Source organism: Lissotriton vulgaris, chromosome 4_1 (assembly GCF_964263255.1).
Source record: "Lissotriton vulgaris chromosome 4_1, aLisVul1.2, whole genome shotgun sequence".
NCBI classification, from domain to species: Eukaryota; Metazoa; Chordata; class Amphibia; order Caudata; family Salamandridae; genus Lissotriton; species Lissotriton vulgaris.
The window spans coordinates 1,202,913,258-1,202,938,458 of NC_141691.1; the positions used below are offsets into that span (position 1 = coordinate 1,202,913,258).

Sequence of the window (25,201 nt, forward strand, 5' to 3'; positions counted from 1 at the left end):
TAGGAGTGGGGTCCCTACCCTATTTATGGTTAGGAATATACTCTTTTCACAGATTTTTTAAACTTTTATGTGATAGCAACTATGTTTTTAGACCATATTACACACATCAATTACCTATCTTTGCATATTTAACAACAAACCAAATATTTTATAAAGCAACACAAGTGTCCTCTCATATTTTAATATTGAAAAACAACACCAATATCTATGATTGCTAATCACAAATGGATATTTACTTCTGCCTGACATTGTATCTTTAGATGTGAAGAAGAAAATGAAAATCCAGGGACTATATTTGTGCCTGGGGTTGAACTGGGGAATTACATTAGCAAATGGCCTCAGGGTATGGCCTTATGAGCTTCACAGGCATTATATTAAAACGTATATAACATAAAATGTTATTTTTACATGAAAACCTACTGTCTTCTTCAATGTCATGCATTTTTTTCCATGTGAACGTAAAACATTCTGGCCATGTTTACAGCTCATTTCTCAAAAAACATAAGTGTTAACAAACCTTTGCATAATATCTACTTCACTTCACAATGCTAATAGGATAGCTAACTTGTTATTGATATTTTTAATATTCTGCTTCAGATTGGGGAAAAGGCAGGTGCAAAGATCCCCATTTACAAGGGAGATCGATCCTCTGCCAATTATTTCCTCAAACTTCATTACTCATTCTCCAAAGTTTCGTAGCTAATAAACTGTTTAAGTGTCAACTTTTCAAACAAAACTGCCTCTGTGAATTGTATTTTTCTTTCCGCTGGAGACTAATAGAAGGGTGCATTAGATGTATGAACAGAAAATCTCTACAGAAATATGCTTAAACGTAAATGTTTCCATGAGGAAAATTAAAACATGATATTAAATAAGTAATTAAATACATGAATAATGTCTCACTGAGAAGTAATTGTATATCTTCAAGAAAATTGCCATATGGTCCTTCTCTACATAAAATATATCTGTTGTTTTTCTATTTTCAATGTTCAATGAAAGAATGCATTATTGGATACCTTTCTTCTCCTTTTTATTGCCATTTCTGCAGCAGTCAGAGTTCTGCCTGATCAAACGACAATTGCGGCCAAGGAACAAAGACAGCCAGTCTGCAATTTTGTCCCCACAATCACATGTTTGTACTCTGTGGAAGTAATGAAAGAGATGATCAGACATTCTGACTAAACAATACGCATGTGGAACCTTTGATTTTGGATTATCTGGCATCACAATGTCTCAACGGTTCAGGTATTTTCTTTACATCACGTCACAAAGTAAACAATCAACAGTAGTTGGAATTGCACCCCTTACCCACCTAATCCTCCTAGTTCCCCCTTTTGGCGAGCCCACCACACCCAAAAAACTCTTTTCAGGATGGAAACTCTTCAAGTTCACCATTGCCTGCGCACTCTTCATATTCTTTGATGTCTACTTCTAGATTGTCAACCCCAGGTCGTATTGGCTCCAAATATAGTTCCTTGAAATCCGCCCAGGCCTACCAGATTAAGTCCATTTTCCCCATCCCCTCCAATGAGGGGCATCTTTCCAACGTCAAGCTTCATCCCATTTGGTGACCACAAGCCCCAATTGAAGTAGTGCCCATTTATATCTATTATTGTCCAAGTCTTTGCTTTTGTGGAGTAGGATGACTTTACGGTCCATTAGGATCCTCCAGCACAGCACAGAGCCTAGGCTGGAGGTAACACTCCTCCAGAATGGCACCAGCCTGTTGCACCACAGACACTGTGTTTGAAGTCACCCTCATCAGTGTGGCCTTAGAGGCATGATTACCTCGTTCTCCACAACCTCGGTCTGGTGAGGTACACCCATTGAATGTAGTTTAATTGTATAAAGGAATCTGGCCGCTACTGCCGAGCCCCGGGGGGGATTCCCTAGCCTCTGTCTACTCCTCCTCTGAAAGTTCCCCTACGTGTGCCTCCCATGTGTTGTTTAGCACACTCAAGGGGTCAAGCTGATTAAGGAGCATTGAGCAATAAACTTTCACCATTTTACGGTACCCCAACTCTCCTGTGAGCAGCTTACCCTCCAATGGATTTATTTGGTTGTATGACAGAATATCAAACACAAAAAATGCGATGCAAATATTTTGCAGGAAAAAATCTTGAGGGCCAAAATGTTAACTTTATATATCTGCAATGTAAAATATTAGAATATTGACTAGAAAATATGAACCAAATTTTGACATTACCTTTATATATTTGTATTTAATATTATTTTACCTGAAGTAAATAAATTAATTTAAAAAATGTTTCATTGTTTTAAAAGTGAATATTAATTTAATATATTATTTATAAAATTGCACACAGATAGATCACTTTAACACACATTCAAAAAAAGACAACATTCTAAAATGAAATTTTAAAATAAAATACAGTTATTAGTTAAATAAGTATAATTTTTATTTTAAAAATTATATAAACAGTATATATAATTATAGTATCAAACTTTATCATGAAAAGATACCAACGTAGCTATGACAGACATTTATTCACCACATACATTCAGCTCCCAAAGAATCAACTGACATAGATCTCCCAGCAGAGTCCAGGGTAAACATTCTCACAATAACTTCACACGTCATATTTGATTACACTACTTCAACATCTCCCTTCTCTTTTGAAACTAAAGATACTATGAATACAACAAGCAGCAATGATTTGCAAATGTTGAACAAACCTGTAAAAGATAATCAACATAAGTAAATAACAGTATTAAGTAATAAAACGCTATAAATAAAATTGTGTATGTTGCCAGAAAAAGTAATACATAAATCACTGGTTCTCAAACAATTTTGAACCGCAATCCACTTTTAGTGTTATTTTTCAAGATTTTCAAGATTTTCGGTCATTTTAAAAACAAAAACCATTACACCACATAACAATTTTTAAATAGTACAACTACATATAAACATATAAAAGCGTTTGCAGAATCTTACAACATTAATCTATAAGGTTCTCTTATGTGTCAAATATTTAAAATTTCATTTTTAAACAAAGGTTTTAAAAAATCATGTCTTTCTAACATCATTATAATTAAAAACGGCCTTTAACTCTTCTTAATTTTCTGGTTAACTGTTAGTTTTTTATAGAGAATCTTTTTCGCTCTCTACAGAGTTTCAACCGATTTTCTTTAAATACATATTTAAAAATTTCACACCTCTACATACTTATGGGATTGAGGTCCCGCCAAGCCAGGTGATTATAGCTTCTCTACATGACCGTATATTCAAACAATTCAGTAGTGATTTTAATAGTGCCTTCCGTTCATTTAGTAGCATGGGGCATAGGCAAAAAATGTGTTGAATAGATTCGTCTTTATATCCGCATAGTCTGCAGTCTCAATTTTCCCTTTTATCCTTCCATGCTGGGATCAAGGGCCAGATGTAGGTAATCTCGATTTACCTACTCTTAAATACCGAATCATACCGATTTAGTATTTAAGAGTAGGTAAATGGGATGTATGTATTTTCTCTTTTTCAATTACCGAATCAGTAAGATTCGGTAATTACTGAATCAGTATTTACCGAATCGGTAATTGCCATTCATTCCTAAGGGCCTGTAGGCCCATAGGAATGAATGTCAATTACCGAATCGGTAAATACCGATTCGGTAAGTGGGGGAAACATTGAAGTGTGGCAGGGTGTCACTTTGACACCCTGTTGCACCCCTCATTTGTGTATGGGTGCACATGTTGCAGACACACATGCCCCAAGGGCATGTATGTCTGCAACACGGCAGCGTTTGAAAAGCCCAAAAAATGCTTTTTCAAGGCTTTTCATTATTTACCACCAACTTCTAGTTGGTGGTAAATAACGAATTCTTAAAGCCCTGTAGCACTGATTACAGTGCTACCTACATCGCAAAATACAGCTTTGGTAATTTTACCGATTCTGTAATTTTACTGAATCTGTAAAATTACTGATTCGGTAACATTACTGATTCTGTATTGTAGGTGGCCCTACATCTCAGTATCCAAATACCGGTTGGTAACGGCCGAAAATCGGTATTTTCGGCCGTTACCGACCGGTATTTGGATGCCAACATCTGGCCCTAAGTCTTTTGTTTCCCACATGCCCAGACACAACCTCATTAATTGATGTTTTAGGGCAAGTGAGAAATAGGCTGATAAATATTCCTGAGGCTTCCTTTTCCCATATGAATTAATAACCGTCCAGACAAACATTTTATTGTGATGTTGAATAGTTTGCTGAATGCCTTTTTTCCTATGCCAAGATTCCAAAAATCTAGGGCAGAGAGGTCCTTTATCACCTGGTTTAAGTAACTACCCCAGGATCCTTGCATTTTCTTTTCTTTTTGTCTTTCTATTTCTTTCCAGCATAGGTGATCTATGGTTCCGCTTGCAGAAGCACGCAACCTCCATCACAGTTTTATGAATGCTCCTTTGCTGCAAAATTCCTGGTTTAATAAGCCAAACTCTAGCCGCACCTGAGCAGGCGATGGTCTTTTGCTGGATATGGAAGACTTTTTAAATATACTTTTGTTTGTATTTTGTTCAAGGCCGGGATTTCACATCCTTTCATTATTTCAATGCCATAGGTTACTGTTGGCATCAACTGTGCCTGCATAACTGTTAATAAGTTGCCATATGATGGGCAGCTTAATTTCTTTTTTTAATATATTGAAGCCATATATCAGGTTTTGAGATTTTGACTTCATTAAAATGAGCTGTGATTTGTTGGTTAATTTTCATTCTACCATGAATCCAAGATATTTGTAGGAAGCAACTGTTTCGACTTTCTTCCCCTCTATATGCCATATATATTTCTTGTTTTTGTTTTTGGCATCTACTAGCCGTACGACCTTTGTTCTTGATAAATTCAATTCTAGCCCTTGTGCTGTCAAATATTTGGCTAAGGCACTCATTCCTCTTTATAAGCCAATTTGTGTTTGACTGAGGAGTACTAAATCGTCGGCGTACTGAAGGCACCTAATTTCCTCATTCACTATCGATGGAGGCTGACTATTGATTTTCACAAGGGCGTCTTCAAGATCAGATATGTACAGGCTAAAAAGAGTAGGAGCTAACACGCACCTCTGTTTCAGGCCTTTTTGGGTGTTTATTTTCTTTGTTATCCACCGGCCGTCTCCTAACTTTACCCGGCTCCATGTGTGCAAATATAATTCTCTGATGACCTTCAACAGATTTATGGGGATGCCCCAGCTGGCCAGTTTTTCCCATAGACGTTCACGGGGCACGCTATTGAAAGCTTGCTTAAGGTCCACAAAACAGGCGAAGAGGCAGGTGCTCTCAAATTTTGCTTTTTCGGCTAACAATGTTAATGCCGTTAGGTTTGTTAAAGTTCCTGCTCCCACGCGAAACCCTGTTTGAGGTCCTGGGATGCGGTTGTTTTCATTTGACCATTTTTTCATTCGGTTATCAAGCAACTTGCGTATAACTTTGCTTCAACATCAATGAAATCAATTATTCTGTAGTTGGTCTGCGTTGTTGAATTTCCCCCTTTAAAAGTTGGCTGGATAACACTTCCCCTCCAGGATTCAGGGATTCCATTTGTTTCAAACACTTCATTAAAGAGTGGGGCAAAATAATGAGCCCAATATGAAGCTTATCCCTTTAAAAGGGCATTTGGGATGCCATTTGGTCCTGGTGCGCCTTCCGAGTTTAGCTTTTTAATGATTTTTATTAGTTCGCTTACTTCTGTTAATTTGTCAGAGCTTTTAAATTTCGGGGACATTGGTTTGTTATTCACATTTATGCACCCAGGAAACTCTGCGTATTTTGTTCTATGTTTCTCCTTCTGTCCTTTTTTGATGATGGGTTGATTTAAACTTTGGTTCTTTGTAAATATTAATTATGTGAGCTGCCCATGCTTCCTCGTTTATTCCTGCATTTTGGTGTCTGTTTTTTCCGAGCGTCAGTGAATTTATCTGATACCAGAAGCGTTTTCCGGTTCATTGTTTACTAGCCAAAAGGAGTTTGTTCCATATTTCGACCTGATAACTAGATTTAGATACTCAACAGTTTTTCTTATACTGTTTTCTTAAATTTTTAAGCATGCTTCTCTCAGGTTTTCCCCCTGTTTTTAACTGGTTTGAGATTGCTCTTATTCTGCGCACTATTAGGCTTTTTTGCTTGCGTAGTTCATGGGTGAACCAAGGATGGTGACTGCTTGTCCGCGTGTGCTTCCTCTGGTCCCTAGCTGAATGTTGCCTCTTGTAATCTGACAAGCATTCCACTAAGGTTCCTGTTAGGATGTCCCAGGCTCTTACTCTTTCACCCTCCCTGACGTGTGGTGGATCTGGGCTTGCGGATTCCTCTGAACTTTCTTCACTTGTGCCCGCTTTGCGGTATACTTCTGCCATCCCCTTTTCAATCCCTATTCCACGCCATTTCAGTCTTTTTAAATTCTAGGCTTGTGGCGTGGAAAATAGATTTTTTGCTGCTGTCAGCCTGGTTGTAAATTGCTCTAATTGCAATAATTATGGCATATGATCGCTCTCTATGCGTGGTACAATTAGGAATATTTGTGTTTGGCGTGCTACAGATTCACTCACTAAGGTGTGATCGATGGTTGAGCTTTTATACTCACTTAAAAAGGTTATTGCCGCCAGTGAATCTTCTTTTGTATTTCCATTGAGGTGAATCAGTCCTAATGATTCAAGTTGTCATCTGAAGTTGTTTTCCTTTTTATCCATATTCCCTGGGGAAGTACATAAGTTGATATTAAAGTCACCGGAAATGATGAACTGTACCTGGCAATACAGCCTCTGTACTGATTGTATTATTTCTAACATAATTATGTGCTTGTCTTTTGTCTCCTCACTTGGATGGATGTAAACATTAAGTAGTATTAGTATTGTTACAGACCCATCGCTTTTGTGCTGTTCCAGTTTGGATACAAGAACCCAATTCGTCCCTATACTTAGTTTTTCTAGAGTCCAATCCAATTTGGTAGAGAAATAAGAGGACAAACCGCCCTTTGGGTGTCCAAATTTTGCTGGTTTTATTGCTGGCTCATGATGGTAGGCAAAGCCTATGATATTGTTCACAGTTTTGCTCGACGTTTCTTGGGCTAAGATGATATTGTGTGCTTGCAGGAATTCCACTGCACCGGGTTCCCTATGAGATTTTCTAGACCGTGGGTATTCCAAGAGCAAATGTTGGTAACTTTTTGAATTTCTTGTGGTGCTTTGGTTCGTCAGGATTGCGAGTTGAGACAAAGTTTTTGAGGCCCCATCCTATTGTCTTTAATCACTTGTTTGATTCTGTTAAATTCATCTATACTCCTTTCAAGTTGAGCTGTTGCCCGAGGCCTTGTAATTATCAAGTTCTCGAATGCTTTGTGATTTGTTACTGCTCCTATGGCACCTCTCAGTAGAGATTCCTCACTTTTCTTTTTTGGGGAGAAGCGGGCCTGGGTAGCATGGGGCCTCTATCCTTTGTAGTTCAATGCCCCAAGCCTTAAACTTTTGCTGTTGAGTTATTATATGCTCTGCAATTTCCAGTGAAGACCAAGTTGTTACTGTTACCTCTCTCTTAATCATGGATGGATGTGGTTTAAATTCAGTCGATAACAAGTTGGAAGAATGAATAAAGGCTATTTCACGTGCTTCCTTTACCAGTTTTATGATTGTACCTCTGTTTAAGGTGTCAAAGTTCCCTCTTGAAATATAGTTTGGAAGTAAAACTATATTGTTTAATTCATTTTCCCTTGGTATGTTTGAAGTTTGCTGCTGCACTTTTACTGTGACTAACTTTCGCAACCCACCTTGCTTTAATTGACATGATATGGGCGAATTTTTTAATGCAACTAATGCATCCAGTGGTAGTGTATTGTTGTTTGCAGACAGCACATTTTTCATTGAAATGTTTGCTAAATGTGCACAGACATACAGCTTTACAGATAAATCTATATTGCACGCAAATGTTAATGTGTGGAAATTGGGTTTCGGAGAATACTTATTTGTGCATCACCAATTAATGTGTCTTGATTTGTTCTTTTCCAACTAAAATCCTTGTTTCCATAACATTTCAGAATCCTAAAAATATACTTCATTTTGCTTTCCTAACTGCTATACGTTTACAGTTAGTTCTTTTACAGGAATTTACTTTTTGTTAGGAAACAATGACATCTCTGAATTTTCCTTTCACACTTCATGTACCCCAGAAAGCTTGCCATATAATTCACTTTACTTTCTCCGATTGCTTAATGAGAGAAGTTTATAAACACCAGTCATCATGTTAAGAAATAAGCAGCAGAAGACAAAGTCTGACATCTGACATCTATCTTTGAAGCTGCAGCAATTGTGAATTGATTAATATAGAATTTAAAGGCAACTTTATTTATTTCATGGCCATTGGTAACCCACCAAAAATAAGCTTTAGACTGAACCCCAGTTTAGAAATATTGACCTGGATAATATGAATAATAAAAAATACGTTTAACATCAGAATCATTGATTATCATATCTATGCAGGCTTTTACACACCCGTGTGCATCTACGCACAATGTTTGAACTGAAGGTCTCTCTGATTAGATCATCTTTATTGGCTTTAATAGCATAAGGTTGTTTATGGGATGACTTATCTCCTTATTCTTCCTGAACACTACTGTCTTTGGATACCCTGGCCATATTCCACTAATCCTTTCCCATAACTTTAATGGCATTACTGTTAACATCTACTCTCACCAGTAAACTGAACTTCAGATGACCTTTAGGTAAAATTCAAGGATATTTTATTCGTACCCAATCAACCAGTTTTACTTTTGTTTTACTGCTCACAGACCACTGTGCCTTTCATTAAATTTTTTTCTTGATTTTACTTGATACTGCTTCACCAGTGGTCTTATTTCTACATCAATCATTTTTTCATGACTTCTTCTCAAACTCCACTGTCTCATGCAAGAAGGAAACATTTTAAACAATGCTGTCTTCCCTCTCAGCAGCTCAAATAGACTCTATCCAGTGACTGCATTAAGAGATATAGAGTAAGCCCACAGTATACTCTCAATAGCCTTTTTCAAATCCAATCTGTTTCTGACCACCCACTGAACTCATTCCACCAATGTACTATTCATGCCCTCAACAAATCTGTTGCATTGGAAATGATAGAGTGCAATTTTATGATGGACAATATTGAATTGTTTAAATAAATCAAACATCTCCTTAGAAATCAACTCAGCCACTCTAAGCCATTTTCTGACTCAATTTCCTGAGGTAATCCTTCTTCTGAACAAAATTCTCTTGAAAAAACGTAATAAATCCTTTTGTGTTAGGATTAGCCATGAACTCTACTTCTCACCATTTGCAATAATAGTCTGCAAGATCTACTGCCAATTACTATTTCCTTCCAGCATGCAAATAGGCCCTACAAATTCCATAGTCAATTGTAATTTAAGGTCCATCTAGCAACCCAACCCGATGCTTAAATGGAGTTGTAGTTTTCACAGTTTTGTCACTTTCAGGACATATCATCCAGTCTTTGTCTAATTCCATAATATGGGTGTCAACGGATGACCACAAACAAGCAGCACAAACTCCTCTTTTAGTGATGGCCTAGATATGCATTGTGACCTAATTTCATGTTCCTTGATCTTAAAGTAGAAGTCAGAATGAAGTTCTCTCCCCACATATGCAATCTATCATTTTACAGTGGTAACTCATCTGCCACTTTAATAAATGGCTGAATATTGGAAGAAATGTGCCTTTCTTTGGGCTACCTGTTTACCACATAATTGCAAATAGTACAAACAGCTCATCCTTTTTAAACGTGGCCCTCTGAAAAACAAACCACAAGACATGCATCAACTGCCATTACCAAACATTTGACCTCTACATCTTCTCCTATATAATATTCTAAAGTCAATGGTAAAAGACATCTAGATGAATATTTAGTTCTAATAGTTCTTTGCCCAGGAATATATTTTCATAACCCTGTTTAGAGGGCTAGGGGACAAGCAGGAGCAGGGCCCAACCATGGGGTTGAGGCCTTTTACTCCTCAGGGTCTGAAGGTCCAACCTACCATTGGTCCTGAGAAAATGGAGCAAGTACCCCTTCAGCACTTGACTCAGCTTCTCAGGTAGGCACAAGGGGGTGGACACAGGCAAATAAAATATATTCAGCAGCAGCATCAAATGCTAGTCCAGTCATTTCATTTCTTTATTTGATCAAGTTAAAAATTATCATAAAAGTACGAATAAATACATCATCATAAAATTGTACGAGTTTTTGTTTGTAAAAATTACAGATATTTCGATAATGATTCTAGAATAAAGACATAAATGCATTAAAATCTTTTTAAAAAGAAACCATTTCATATACACGTTATCCTCTTTCTTTGCCTCTTACAGGCCAATAAGAATGATGGTACTGAGTAGCAAACTAAAGTGTCAGGTAACGATTTTAAAAAGTGGAGTGCCACCCGACACTGCTTAAAATTAACTTTCTTTCATATTGGTTTTAAGTAATCATTTCTTTCATTCTTATATAGACTGCAGAATAAAACTAAATGCAATTCGGTTTGGGATGACAGATTATCACCAGGGCATGCGCTAAACTCAGAATGATTATATGTATTTTCCGGATAACCTAGCATAAGAGGGATCAAGTTATTGCGAAACCTGAGTAATATGAATCTATTTTGGGTCCTATTTACATTCACTAAATAAGAAAAAAAAACTTCTGTTAATGGTGGATTGAGGCTTTATATATATGAACTGTATTTCTCTCTTTTTGCTGTTCTCTACGCTTGTACTCAGACATTAACAGGAACATGTTGGCAACCTTTTGCTTGGAGACCTTCTTACAGGTCAATGGATCTTTAAACAATTCATGAAGGTCAATCTCACTTAGCACTGTCTCTACATATCTAAGCCACCTAGACCTTTTCCACTTATCCATGATTAAGCAGCTCTTTTTTGTTGATTGAGTAAGTGGCACTGTATCTCTCCTCCAAATCGAGTGCCAAAGAAAGAGTGGGGATAGTTGTATGTAATCCGAAATATAGGGAAAATCTCGTTTTTATGTAGGATACTATTTGCAGTAGATAAAGGGAGGCCCTCTATAGATTTAAAGAATTTGTTTTCAATCGTTTGTAGTGGTGTTGGTGCCACCACACCCCAAACACCGGCTCCAGAGATCGCTGCTGACTTTACTCCTGCCTGGTAGATGTTTTATATCGGTAATAGGGGTTTAGTACCCAGCTTTGCAGCAAAGGATTTTACAGCAGTATTACCCTTCTCCATCATCATTTTTCTTCCTTCCATCAGTTTAGCCCATGTCAGGTCTTTATCATAAAGAATCCCCAAATAGGAGAAAGAGTCTACTACCTCTATTTTTTCCACTTCTGCATGTAATTGCAGGATTTTTTCTCTTTTTGCTGTCCCGGCTGCTATTATGTAAGACTTTGCTTGGTTCAATTTCAAATAAAGTGAGTCCATGAATGTGACATACACAGTTATCAGCCTTTGTAACCCAAGGCCTGTTCTGGCAATTAGCACTGCATCATCCGATTAAGCCAGTATTGATAGCATTTGATTTTCCAAAAGGGGGGCATCCCGTGTGGCCATGGTAAGTGCTTCCTTAACTCCATTCGTATATATGGAGAAGAGAAATGGGGTCAATACGCATCCCTACCTTTCTACCTTGGAGATTTTAAAAGAACGTGTAAAGTCTCCATTTTTGGTGTAGAGCACTGATGAAGTCCCATTTACTTACGACTGCCTGATAAAATGTAATATACCTGAATCCAACCCCATCATCTCTCCATTATGTTCCATACCTTATCATGTACCATGCAATAAAACACAGCCCTTAGGTCCATAAATACCATGTAGATTTCCCATCCTTCATTCTAGTATATTTTTCTATGGTCAATGCTAAATTCAAGCATTGATCCATAGTGCCCCTTCCCTGCTGGAATCTATATTGCAAAAAAGAAACAATGTCCTGAGAGGTAAGAGTCAGTAGACAATTAAAACAAGCAGGCACATAGCATTACTTTGAAAGAAAGAAGGAGAATATTCGTTGGTATGACAAAAGATAGTTATTCATCTTTATATTGTAACATTAGTTCCAAGGTCAGAAGTATACAGTTGGGAACAGCACTGCATAAATTGAATTAGTGACAACCTTGTGAAACTTGGCGCATAAAAGTGTACAAAGTGCAAGTGGCGACGCAAGTGAAGGTGAACAGCGTTGGTGGCGCACTGTGCATAAGGTGCAAGTAATTTAGAGTGCGTGGCTCAGCGGCGCATGTGACAGTGTGATATCACAGTAGGCAAGGGTTATTTCATTTAATTGTAGAGCCACAAGAGAGAAGTGCGCCTATTGTTTAGGCTGTTAGGTCGACGGCGTTTCGATCCGGGTAAGTTCGGATCATCATCAGGACTTGGTTGTCTGAGTTAAGGAGTGCTGAAATGGGATCCGAGTAATGTGAATCCTCTTTTAAGTAAGTGAGTATCCTCAGGAGGGAGGCCGTGGTGACTTGTGGACACCCGCTCAAGGATCATTTGCTGGCTGCAGGGGGGTACTTAATTAATCGGTGCCCCGGTCGGTCGTGTGATTCAGCCGATTTCACGAACGCTGTCTGATTCGGCGTGCGTGACGCTTCTGAGAAGGCAATCGTCCGGCCGATTGCCTTCTCGGATCCCACTTCAGCACTCCTTAACTCAGACAACCAAGTCCTGATGATGATCCGAACTTACCCGGATCGAAACGCCGTCGACCTAACAGCCTAAACAATAGGCGCACTTCTCTCTTGTGGCTCTACAATTAAATGAAATAACCCTTGCCTACTGTTATATCACACTGTCACATGCTCCGCTGAGCCACTCACTGTAAATTACTTGCACCTTATGCACAGTGCGCCGCCAACGCTGTTCACCTTCACTTGCGTCGCCACTTGCACTTTGTACACTTTTATGCACCAAGTTTCACAAGGTTGTCACTAATTCAATTTATGCAGTGCTGTTCCCAACTGTATACTTCTGACCTTGGAACTAATGTTACAATATAAAGATGAATAACTATCTTTTGTCATACCAACGAATATTCTCCTTCTTTCTTTCAAAGTAATGCTATGTGCATGCTTGTTTTAATTGTCTACTGACTCTTACCTCTCAGGACATTGTTTCTTTTTTGCATCTTACCTACCCAGTCCTAAATTGGTTTATGGGTTACACTCCTGTTAATCTTACAAGGAATCTATATTGGGCCTGAATTAAGATATTATTCTTCTTTGCCCATCCCTCTAGTCTGGATAAGAGAAGGCGGCCCATAAGCTTTGATGTTGTATCCAGCAAGGAAATTGGTCTGTAGTTCTTTGGGTTGGCCCTATCTCCTTTTTTGGGAATGTGTACAATGACCCCTGATTACTATGATGTGGGGGGGAGGCTACCAGGGCTATACTGTTCAGAGCGTTTGTCAGGAGTGCAATCCATAAATCTGCGTTTTCGTGAAATAAGTCAATTGGGACATCATCCGGTCTCGGGGCCTTTCCCAGACTACATGAATTCAGCCCTGCTTTAACTTCTAAAAAAGAGAACAATAAAGACTCTGGGCATATTTCCTGCACTACCACCTGATGGGATGAAGTATCAAAATTAGAGGAAAAAATATTCTCAAAATGGGAAACAGAAGCCTCCTCTTCGACATTTATATCTGTTGTTGGGTCACTCGTGGTTTGAAAAAAGTCGCATTTACTAGCTTCAAGAAATCACGGCTATAGCCTGAATTATCTGCCTTATCTAGGTCGGCCCATAAGGTCTCCTTAATTTCCTTTACTCTACTTTTATGTGCTAGTTTATATGAGGCCCGCAGTGTTCTTATCTGATCCTTGCTTCCAAGTTGCTTCCTTGCATTCAGTCACTAATTGACAACATGTCACAGGACATCAACGTGCACTATGACTACACAAACTACAAAGACAAAACTATGAGATTGAACATGGTTAATACAACATACCAGAACAGGAGAGAAACGGACGGAATACAGACACAAATTGACAACATGGCACGAGACATCCATATCACTATGAAAACAATGGTAAAGATCCTAGAAACCACGGCAGGCATCCAATCTAAAATTGAACACATCAAAGAAATAATGATGAAAACGTCAGGAAAAAGGAAGGAGAGAACCAAGCCATCAACAGATCGACAAAACAGCTAGACAGAAACCTTAGGTACATAACAGAAGAAGAAACACTATCATTACTAAAGTCATATGAGCCGACAGAATACATGAGGGGAGAGAAAATAAAAACAGTTCTGATCGACGAGAACAGAACATCGAAACTGAAGATAAGGAAACCAAACCTTAACAACCTACAACAGGTTCAACTATCCACCAACGAAAGTGATAGGGAGCAGAAAGTTACAAAAAATCATCTGAAATGCCTTCTGCTCAACTGTCGATCCGCAGTGAAACACTCGTCAGACATCGCTGCACTCATCATTAACATGGAAATTGACCTAACAATCCTAACAGAAACATGGCTCTCGGAATCATCTTCTACTTGCACGGATCTGCTAGTGCCTCCACACTATAACATAGTGAGACTAGATAGACCAAAGAAGAAAGGTGGTGGAATAGCCTGCATCCACCGATCAGACATAGAAATCAAACAAATACAATCAGAACCTCAGGAATCTTATGAATATTTAGGCCTTAATATAAAATCAATAGACATTGAAAGATTCACCTTACATGCCATGTACCACCCGCCAGGAAATAATGAGACCTTCATAGACCATTTAATGGAGATCATAACGGAGAACAATAACACATACTCTAACAACATATTCCTGGGTGATTTCAACTTGCACTGGGAAGACAAGAAAGATAAACAGATTATTGCTCTAAAAGACTTCCTGAATGAGCTAAATGTTTCCCAAGCTTGCACACAACCGACGCACTCAAAAGGAGCAACACTTGACTGGATATTATCCAGAAACAAGAACATAATGGTCCAGTCGGTGATGCCATGCGATTGGTCGGATCACCATGCCATAATCTTCCTAATTCCAAAACGGGAAAGGAAAAATAAATTTGAAATCAAAAGAGAGAGCAAGGGATATTTTTCACTGAAGAGTGAAAAAGAGATTACTCCTATTCCCCTGGAAGGAACTTTAATGAAACATAGAAAGGAGTATCCCCAACGGAGAGTTTGAAAAAAACCTTCTGGAGGGTGAACTTTCTGGCAAAAAAGGAAAAATTCAACCTTTTGTTTAAAACCCCTCACTCACCAACCTAGTGGTGACATGCTTCATCATCGGGGTCCACCCTGGAGACCTAGCGTCACCAGGATGTGCTTCAACACCTGTACTACAGTGGAGCGGGTTGTGACTGCACAGACATCGACTTCAGCCACGCCACAGAGCTCCAATGGACGGACCACAGCTGCGTCCACTTCACCTTCAAGAGAACGACGACCCACCACCACCAACAACAGGCCGCCCGCAGAAGCTGGAACAAGATCACAGCAGACCAGCTCGCCACCTCCCTGAGCCAGCACCCTCCTGCCAGCTCAGCGAACCCCAGCCAGGCCGCCGACAACCTCACGAAGTGGATCAGCAACTGCGCGGACGAACTCGCCCCACTGAGGACCCCGCCTAGCAGACCCGGCAGCAAGAAGGCGCCATGGTTCACCGACGAACTCAAGAGCTCCAAGAAGAACTGCCGAGCCCTCGAGAAAGTCTGGAGAAAGGAACCGACACCGGACAACAGGACCTCCTTCAAACTTGCCACCCGGAAACACCACCAGCTGATCCGCGCCGCCAAGAAAACAGCATTCAAGGACCGGTTGGACAACAACGCACACAACTGCAAGGAACTCTTCAACATCGTGAAAGAGCTCTCCAACCCCAGCGCAGGAAACAACGACATCACCCCATCGCAAGACCTCTGCAACTCCCTCGCTTCATACTTCCACAACAAGATCGCGGACATACACAACAGCTTCTACAACCAACCAACGCACACCATGACCGACCTACCACCCCCCACCACCACCCTCCACGCCTGGACCCCGATCAGCACCGAAGACACCATGCGCACGATGAACTCCATCCACTCCGGATCACCGACCGACCCCTGCCCTCACCACGTCTTCAACAAGGCCGACGCTGTCATCGCACCCCACCTGCGAGACATCATCAACACATCCTTCGACACCACCATCTTCCCTGAGAGCTGAAACACGCCGAACTCAGCGCTCTACTCAAGAAACCAACAGCGGACCCCACCGACCTCAAGAACTACCGCCCCATCTCGCTCCTCCCGTTTCCAGCCAAAGTCATCGAGAAGACCGTCAACAAGCAGATGGCCGCCTTCCTCGAGACGAACGGATCCCTCAACCCCTCACAGTCCGGCTTCCGTGCCAATCACAGCACCGAGACCGCCCTCATCGCCGCCACCGATGACATCCGAGCCCTGATGGACAATGGAGAAACAGCGGCCCTCATCATCCTAGACCTCTCCGCGGCATTCGACACGGTCTGCCACCGCACCCTAGTACGGCGCCTCAGCAACATCGGAATCCAGGACAAGGCGCTGGAATGGATCATCTCCTTCCTCAACGGAAGAACACAGAGAGTCCGCCTACCTCCGTTCAAGTCAGAGGCCTCCGAAGTCATCTGCGGCGTCCCTCAAGGATCATCTCTGAGCCCCACCCTCTTCAACGTCTACATGAGCCCCCTCGCGGCCATCGTACGCAAACACAACCTCAGCATAATCTCCTACGCCGACGACACCCAGCTGATCCTCTCCCTGACCAACGACCCCACCGCCGCCAGAGCCAACCTGCACGAAGGGATGAAAGAGGTAGCCGAGTGGATGACGACCAGCCGCCTGAAACTGAACTCGGACAAGACGGAGGTCCTCATCCTGGGCCCCTCACCCTCCGCCTGGGACGACTCCTGGTGGCCTCCCGCCCTGGGCACCGCACCCAAACCGACAGACCATGCACGCAACCTGGGCTTCATCCTGGACTCCTCCCTCTCCATGACCAGGCAAGTCAACAACGTCTCCTCGGCGTGCTTCAACATCCTACGCATGCTACGGAAGATCTTCTGGTGGATCCCCACCGAGACCAGGAAGACCGTCACCCAGGCCCTCGTCACCAGCCGACTGGACTACGGCAACGCCCTCTACGCCGGTACCACCGCCAAGCTCCAGAAGAGACTCCAGCGGATCCAGAACGCCTCAGCCAGACTCATCCTCGACATCCCACGAACCAGCCACATCTCCGGACATCTGAGAGACCTTCACTGGCTCCCCGTCAACAAAAGAATCACCTTCCGCCTCCTCACCCACGCACACAAAGCCCTACACGACCAAGGCCCGAGCTACCCCAACAGCCGAGTCAACTTCTACGCTCCCAAACGCCACCTCCGATCAGCCAACCACGCCCTCGCCGCCGTCCCCCGCATCCGAAGAGCGACTACAGGAGGAAGGTCCTTCTCCTACCTGGCCGCCAAGACCTGGAACTCCCTCCCGACCGACCTGCGCCTGACCCAAGACCACCTCTCCTTCAGGAAGAAGCTGAAGACCTGGCTGTTCGAGCAGTAGCGGCACCTCCCCCCCCCCCCCCCCCCCCCAGCGCCTTGAGACCCTACGGGTATGTAGCGCGCTTTATAAGTGTCACTGATTGATTGATTGATTGATTGACTGTAAGTGCAAAAAAATGTTAAAAATTGTCCTGGTTTAGCTTAAAACACAATTTTTATTTCAAAGCAACTGAACAATGTTAAAAATGTCGGTGGCGAGATACTGGTAGGTGAGTTACGACCAAAGTATCTCTATATGTGTCTGTGCAAATTGGTCAACATGTTTCTACCAAATGGGCGATTGCCCGGTATTCCTCAGGACCAAAAACAGGTGGACGGGAGGTGTGGGCCCCCTAAAAGGCGCACCCTATCCTGATCCCCTGTGTACCTACTGGAAAATAGCCAGTGGTAAATGCGCTCGATCAAAATAGGTGAGCAGCCAATAAAGTAAAAAGAAGTAGAGACCTGTGGAAAAAGTAAAGTAAACACATTTCAGTTATGTTCATGCTTACTCTCCTGTTACGTCGTGAAGTGTCTCTGTGCTGTGATATTTCATGCCATAGGGGAATACCCTCCAGGTGATAAGATAACGAGGTGAATAGGTGTCCGTGGAGAGGGGATTTTTTCGGGACACACATACTTATCAATAGGTGCGTGCATTACTACATGCAATATTGTTTACTGCCTTCGTATATGCTTTTAAAAAAACGCATTTCTCATTAAATGCATGCATCCAAGCATCATTGTTCATTGCATTCGTTTTATATCCATGAGTGCGCGCAGAAATTATCGTCGTGATCCTCAGTCCAGAAGGTTTTTTTCAAACTCTCCGTTGGGGATACTCCTTTCTATGTTTCATTAAGGAAAAAGAAATCACAGCCCGTCAAACTCAAAAAGTGGACACGGGATACGAAAGACCTGAACATGGAGCGATTAGTGGAAAACTGTGAAAAGGATCTGGAGCCACCTAAAAGCTTGAAGAATATGAATGAACTTACGGAGCACTATTCTACAACAGTAGCAAACATAGTTAACACCACCATGCCACTAAAACTGAAAAGAGTCTCGGAAAAGGACAAGAACCCATGGTTTAACGAGTCACTGAATGATGACAGAAGGAAACTAAGAATGGCCAAAAGAAAATGGAGAGAACACCCGGCAACACCAGAACTGAAATCAGTAAGAAAAATCAGAAATGAATATAACAAAAAGATCCTTAGGACCAAAAAAGAATATATCAGATCGGAACTGGACAACGCCAAGAACAGACCTCGGAAACTATTTGAAATTTTAAAGCAATAATCCAATAAATTAGCAAAAGCGGCCCAAGAAACCACCAAAACCCAGCTAAGCTGTGAAGAATTATCAAAATTCTTCCCCGAGAAGGCTAACAAGTTGGAAATAGAGCTCAAGGCGGCAGCATACCAACTGCACAGACAACCACACGGACCGAACATTGCCACACCGACAGTCAAACGCAATGGAGCGAAAAACAATGCACAGTGGGATACCTTCGAGCTATACGACCAGACCATCATCGCCAAAATACTAGCGGATATCAAACCAAATAACCACTATAATGATCCACTCCCCGCTAAATGTCTACATAAAATAAATCACATCATCATCCCAATATGGACAAAAATAATAAATGCCTCCCTAACACAAGGAATCCTTCCAGACTGCTTAAAAATGGGACAAGTGATCCCAATCATCAAGAAGCCAACAGCAGACGCAGCTGATCCTAACAACTTCCGCCCTGTTACCAATATTCCACTAATGGCCAAACTAATAGAGAAATGCGTACAAAACCAACTGAGCCAACACATCACACATTTTAGGCTGCTGGATGACTGTCAATCGGGATTCAGAACTGGTCACAGCACGGAAACAGCAATCCTACATATTGTTGACGACGCAGTACAGGCCCTCGACCGCAATAGGACGTGTCTACTAGTCCTTCTTGACCTGTCATCGGCATTCGACACTGTCAACCATGAAAAACTGCTTGAAAGGCTGCACAACAGGATGGGAATGTCAGGAACGGTGTTGAACTGGTTTGAATCCTTCCTGCATAACAGATCACAAAGATTTTGGGTCAACCAGAAACTCTCCACAGCATGTCCAAATTCAATCGGAGTCCCCCAAGGATCGACACTATCACCCTCACTTTTTAACTTGAACGTCGAACCTCTGACAGAAATCCTCTGAAATGCTAACACATCCTATCACATGTACGCGGATGACACGCAAGTGTACATCAAGATAGCATCCCTGGAAGACATCAAGTTAATGAATGGGTCATTAAAAATGACATTAAATTGGCTGACAAGTAATCACCTGAAGCTCTATGCACAACAAACGGAATTCCTTTTAATTTCATCTCCAAAGAAGTATTCAGAGGCAGAAGAATGGATCAGAATGATCACAGCGTTAAACTGCACCACTTCGTTAGTTGACACAGTGAAATCATTATGAATCACTTTAGACAAAAACCTAGAAATGAAAGCTCACAACAACTCAATGGCGAAGAATGTCCGCTTTCATTCGAACTACCTAAAGAAAATGAAACCATTCATCTCACCGGCAGACCTAAAACTAGCAATACAATCATTAGTAATCTCAAGGATTGAATACGGCTGTACAACCCTAGCAGGACTACAAAAAATCTCCACAGCTCCGCTGAAAGCATGCCTCAATGCGGCAGCAAGACTCATTACTGGATCGAGGAAATTCGACCATATCTCCCCGCATCTAAAAGCATTAAATTGGCTACCATACGAAGCCAGAATCCAATTCAAAATCGCATGTGTCACCCACAAAGCTATTCATTACAAAACTCCAAGATAGCTGGCCTAGAAGATTGTGCTGTCAGGAGGAGACAGACCAGTAAGGAACGCCAATCTGCTGATGCTAAAACCACCCCTATTCAGGAAAAACAAAACATACGACAGAGCTTTCACAGGGGCAGCCCCCAGAATATGGAACTCGCTCCTTCCAACTATCAGAAAAATTACAAACACGATTACATTCAAAAGGGAAACTAAGAACTTCCTAATGAGTAAGTTCCTGAATTAAGAAAAGATATGATCTAGCCACCACGAAAACTGGAGGAGATTGACTTCCCCGAATCGGGACGAAGGACTCTTAAATAATGGATGATGCTGAACATGATGTTCGGGAATATTGACTATACCATACTATCTTGCCACAGATGCCAGGAGTTTCCTGTTGACTTATGTCGGTCGGAATGAGGTAATAGAAATTTTCAGGTAGCCAATGTGTCCCCCAACTCGCACCCTATCCATGCACCCATGTTCCATGTATGTCGTGTAACTTCTTTTCTGTTCATGCTAGAAAGACGCATATGGATTTGCGTCAAACCTTAACATGTCAGCTATCCAGTCATGCATGAAAATCCTGTTCATTAGGCCTCTAAACCTATGGTGCCAACGTCTTTACATGTAACACTTTTGAATAAAGCACACGTTTTCTCCATGTTTCCTGGCCCAGTCGAGCCAGGCCCTTAACGAGCCTCCAAGCTCATTTCTGCCTCTGAAAGCTGCAGTTCAGGGATGCATCCCTGACCTCTGCCTTACATCCTGCACAGACGAGCGGTGCCCGGCTCGGCCTGCTTGCCTGCCAAAACGTTATTTTGCCTACAGTTATCTGTTCAGCCTCCTCGAAAACACATTCCAGTCTAGTGAAATAGGTAAACATATTCCCGGCTGCAGAGCAAAGGGTCTTGCCTTCCTGTCTCCATGCAAGTAATTTACTGCTCTCGTTACCATGGTAGGCCCATGGCCCCCGCACTCTATATGAAGACTCATATGTACGCACTAGCATTCAGTGTTGAACGGCCTCTGCCCGAGAGACCTTTTACTTCAGACACTACATCCTCCAAACATGAGATACCAGATATGCTATAGGTGCAGGTCGTTCTGACACCCCAGACATCAGTCTCCTCTACTCGTGCAAAAGTCAAAGCCCCCAGTTCTCCCCAGTTACACGTCATGTTCATTTGCGCGCGCATCTAGGTCAGAATTTTCTGCCGACTCTGCAAACTTTCACTAAGCATCCACCCACTTGTGACGTTTCATGTGACGTTTCTCTGACATGTCAAGTGCACGCCCATGTGTACGCCTTCTTACACGCCTCCTGTTACGCACATGTGTTCTTATCTCTCTCTTTTCACCTGTAACGCCTACTGCATTTGAATCAAGTATACTGTTTTACTATATATAATGTATGATGTTAATAAAAAGTTGAATATCCCCTTCCTGAGCCTTCGTGGTGATGGAACTCGATGTCCATACCTCGAGGTATTATTTCCATTAAATCCCGTATGACTCAGATTCCACGGACTCTGCCTCTCATTGAAATGAAATGAAATGAAATGAAAAAGAAATTTCTAAAGCGCACTGCGGCCAAGCGGCTTCCTGGCGCTGAGGAACACAACAGATTCTACAGAGGGTCCCATGAGAGGTTAGTCGGGAAATGCCTGAAGAAAAACAAAAGTTTTAAGGGCTTTACGAAAGTAGGAAAAAATGGGGATAGAGCGGATGGAGAGAGGGAGATTGTTCCAAATCTGGGGGGCCAGGACAGAGAATCGGGTGCCCCCGTTTCGGGTTTTGCGGAAGCGGGGGACATGAAGAAGAGAAAGAGAAGAAGAGCGGAGAGAGCGACTGGGAGCATGGGAGGAGATAAGAGAGTTAATGAAAAGCGGGGCAGAACGAGCGTGCGCTCGGAAAGCCAGACAAGGTAATTTAAACCGGGACCTGAAAAGAACCGGGAGCCAATGGAGGGATTTGAGGGCTGGGGTGATGTGGGAGGATTTGGGAAGACAAAGGATAAGACGGGCTGCCTGGTTTTGGATGGCCTGGAGACGGCGAGTTTCGTAGGCAGGGATACCTACGTACAGGCCGTTGCCATAATCCAGGCGGGATGTAATAAGGGCCGTGATAATGGTTTTGAGGGCATCAACAGAAAAAAACCGGGAGATCTTGCGAATGAGGCGGAGGGAAGAAAAACAAGAAGACACAACGGAACTGATTTGGGCGTGGATGGACAGATCATTACTGATCTTGATGCCCAAAGTCCGGACTGAGGAGACAGGAGAGGGGGGGGGGACCAAAAGAAAGGGGCCAATGAGCAGAGGACCAGGGATTAGATGAACCGCCCGTAAGGACAAGCTCTGTTTTATCGGGATTGAGCTTCAAATGATTGAAGCTCATCCACTGAGAAATGAAAAGAAGAGTAGAACAGAACTTAGGAAGAGAGTCAGCTGGGGAAGAAAGATCGAAGACGAGCTGGAGGTCGTCAGCGTAATTATACACAGAGACCCCCAGCTCGAGAAGAGAGGAGATGAGGGGACGGATGTAAAGATTGAAGAGGAGAGGGGAAAGGGAAGAACCTTGAGGGACCCCACAGGTGACCGGGAGTGGGGGAGCAGAAAAATCAGAAAGGTGGACTGCCTGTGACCTGCCTTGGAGGCAGGACGCGATCCAGGAGAAGGCAGTGCCTTGGATGCCCGCTGCGCTGACGCGGTCGAGAAGGATGGCATGATCGACATGATCGACATTACTTGAGTTATCCTTTTACTTTTAATTGTATGGAAAAATGATACAGTAATTTTATTTACCACATAATTTGGCGCCCGAACAGGGACCCCCCCCCTTCCCCACTCGCCGGCGATGTCCCGCAGGCCTTGACCCCTTCTGCGGCAGCGACGGAACAAGTGCACTTCTGCGGGTTTTCCTGCTATTCTCCCTCGGGCCTACGGAGGAGACGGTGACTGCGACCCAGCATCCAGACGAGGCGGTGAGGAATGCGGAGGATCCCGACCAGAGCACCTAGTCGAGAGAGCAAAGTCCGAGGTATCCAGAGGCCCACCTGTTCCGAAGCGCATGCGTAGGAGAATCGACACCTGACGCAGTCCAGTCCAGTCCAGTTTCCGAGGCCTTCAGTTTCTGCTTCCCGGTGAGTACCGTTATTGGGAACGCATCTAGACGGGTTCATTAATTTGTGCCCGGTCAAGACAGGTCTGGGTACACAGACCTGGTCCGGTCGTGTTTACTTAGGTAAATACGGTAACACGTGTCTCTTTATGGGACCGGTCTGTACTGTTCTAGCAGTGCATCTAGTCAATCTTTTAATGTGTTTCATGTTGTGGTATGAATGATTGTTTGCAGATCATTACTGTGTTTATTGTGTTCACGTTCAAATCAGTCTCAATATGCCACTGTTCTCGAAATTACGTCAGATAGGAACTAGGAAAAGGGATACTCGAAGAAGCAGTTCCCGTCCCGCCTAGGGACACTCCTGGACATTTTATGTATAATAAGCATGGCTTAGATGCCATACTGTATCTAGATTTATGGGTGGACTACACCAAGGGTCTGGAAGAAAAGTATAGATGGCCTGTCTCAGGGACATGGGATGCTGATTGCATCATGAGAGTAGAAGAAGCATTATGGAAGAAGAAAGCCAGACAATCCCAGAAAAATGCCATAGAATTATGGCGTAAAGAAGCGCATAGAAGAAACGAGAAAGAAATTAGGAAAACAGAGAGAAGTAGAGAAGAATCCGAAAAAGCTAGAGAAAAAGAGTTACTAGAAGAAGGAGAACGAGTAAGAATAGAACAACAAGACAGACAAAGAAATGCCCTTATTACAGGACTGTATCCAGTTCTAGCAGAGGGCCTGCCTAAGGCGACCCCGGAAGTAACACATAACTTGCCACCACCATTGGTCCCGACTAAACTCCGTCATAAACAAACCGCAGTAGATATTTTCCTTTCTGCCTATTTAGATGATGTTGCTCCAGCATATACTAATGCACCCGTACCACCTGTTAATAATGCACAGCAGCCTGCTCCGTCTGTTCAACCCACTGTTCAAGCCACGACCCCTCCACGTTCCCAAGTCACGCTTCCTGCGCCTGTTACTTCCCCTGCTGCTACTGCTGCCGCTACTGTTACTGTCCCACCTACGATTGGTCCTTTTAATCCTTTCGCGACAGCTGTAACCCAGAGTCCACCTCCGTTACATATGCCACCTATACCCGCTATGACATCAGAAGCTACTGCCCAGTCAGTTCACGCCCTCGTTTCCGCTTCAGGAGGCGCAGTAGGAGGACATCTTCACACCCCGCCACAAACAAAACGAATAACGCTTAGAGATCTAGCATTACAGCGTACACCTAGAGCAGCTACATTCGAAACCCTTAGACAATACATGACAGATTGTAGATATGACCCAGTACCTGGCAAGGGGGATATGATGTTATCTTCGCTACGTCTACGACGCGTTACGGATTATTTGATGCTTTTTCCCGAAATGATTGACCATCTAGACAATATATATCATTTTATTAGAACAGGGGAGAGACCTGAATGTATTCGCGAGGCCATGGCACATCAGAAGGTTGAGACACAAAGTATGATTTTACGATTTCTGATTAATTGTTTGATAAGGGAACGAGATCGACCAGGTATAAGCCAAGAAGAAAAGGACAAGTTGATAAATTGGAGTAATAACATAGCTGATGGTAAACATGATAAACAAAATTGCATAGACACCATGTACAGAAAGATCCGCAAAGAAATAGTAATAATACACGAAAAAGAGAAAGAAACTAGGGGAGCCGAGAAAGAG

At 42.5% G+C, this 25,201-nt stretch overlaps 1 protein-coding gene across 1 annotated transcript in view; it reads right to left on the minus strand.

The window, feature by feature from the left end:
* The window catches only part of LOC147723041 (molybdenum cofactor sulfurase-like), a 1,924,377-nt gene that overhangs the window by 200,769 nt on the left and 1,698,407 nt on the right, over window positions 1-25,201 (minus strand). Inside the window, exon 11 of the mRNA XM_086965414.1 lies at window positions 1,017-1,141. Coding sequence (XP_086821540.1) covers window positions 1,017-1,141 — 125 coding nt within the window. The remainder of the gene's footprint in view (window positions 1-1,016; window positions 1,142-25,201) is intronic.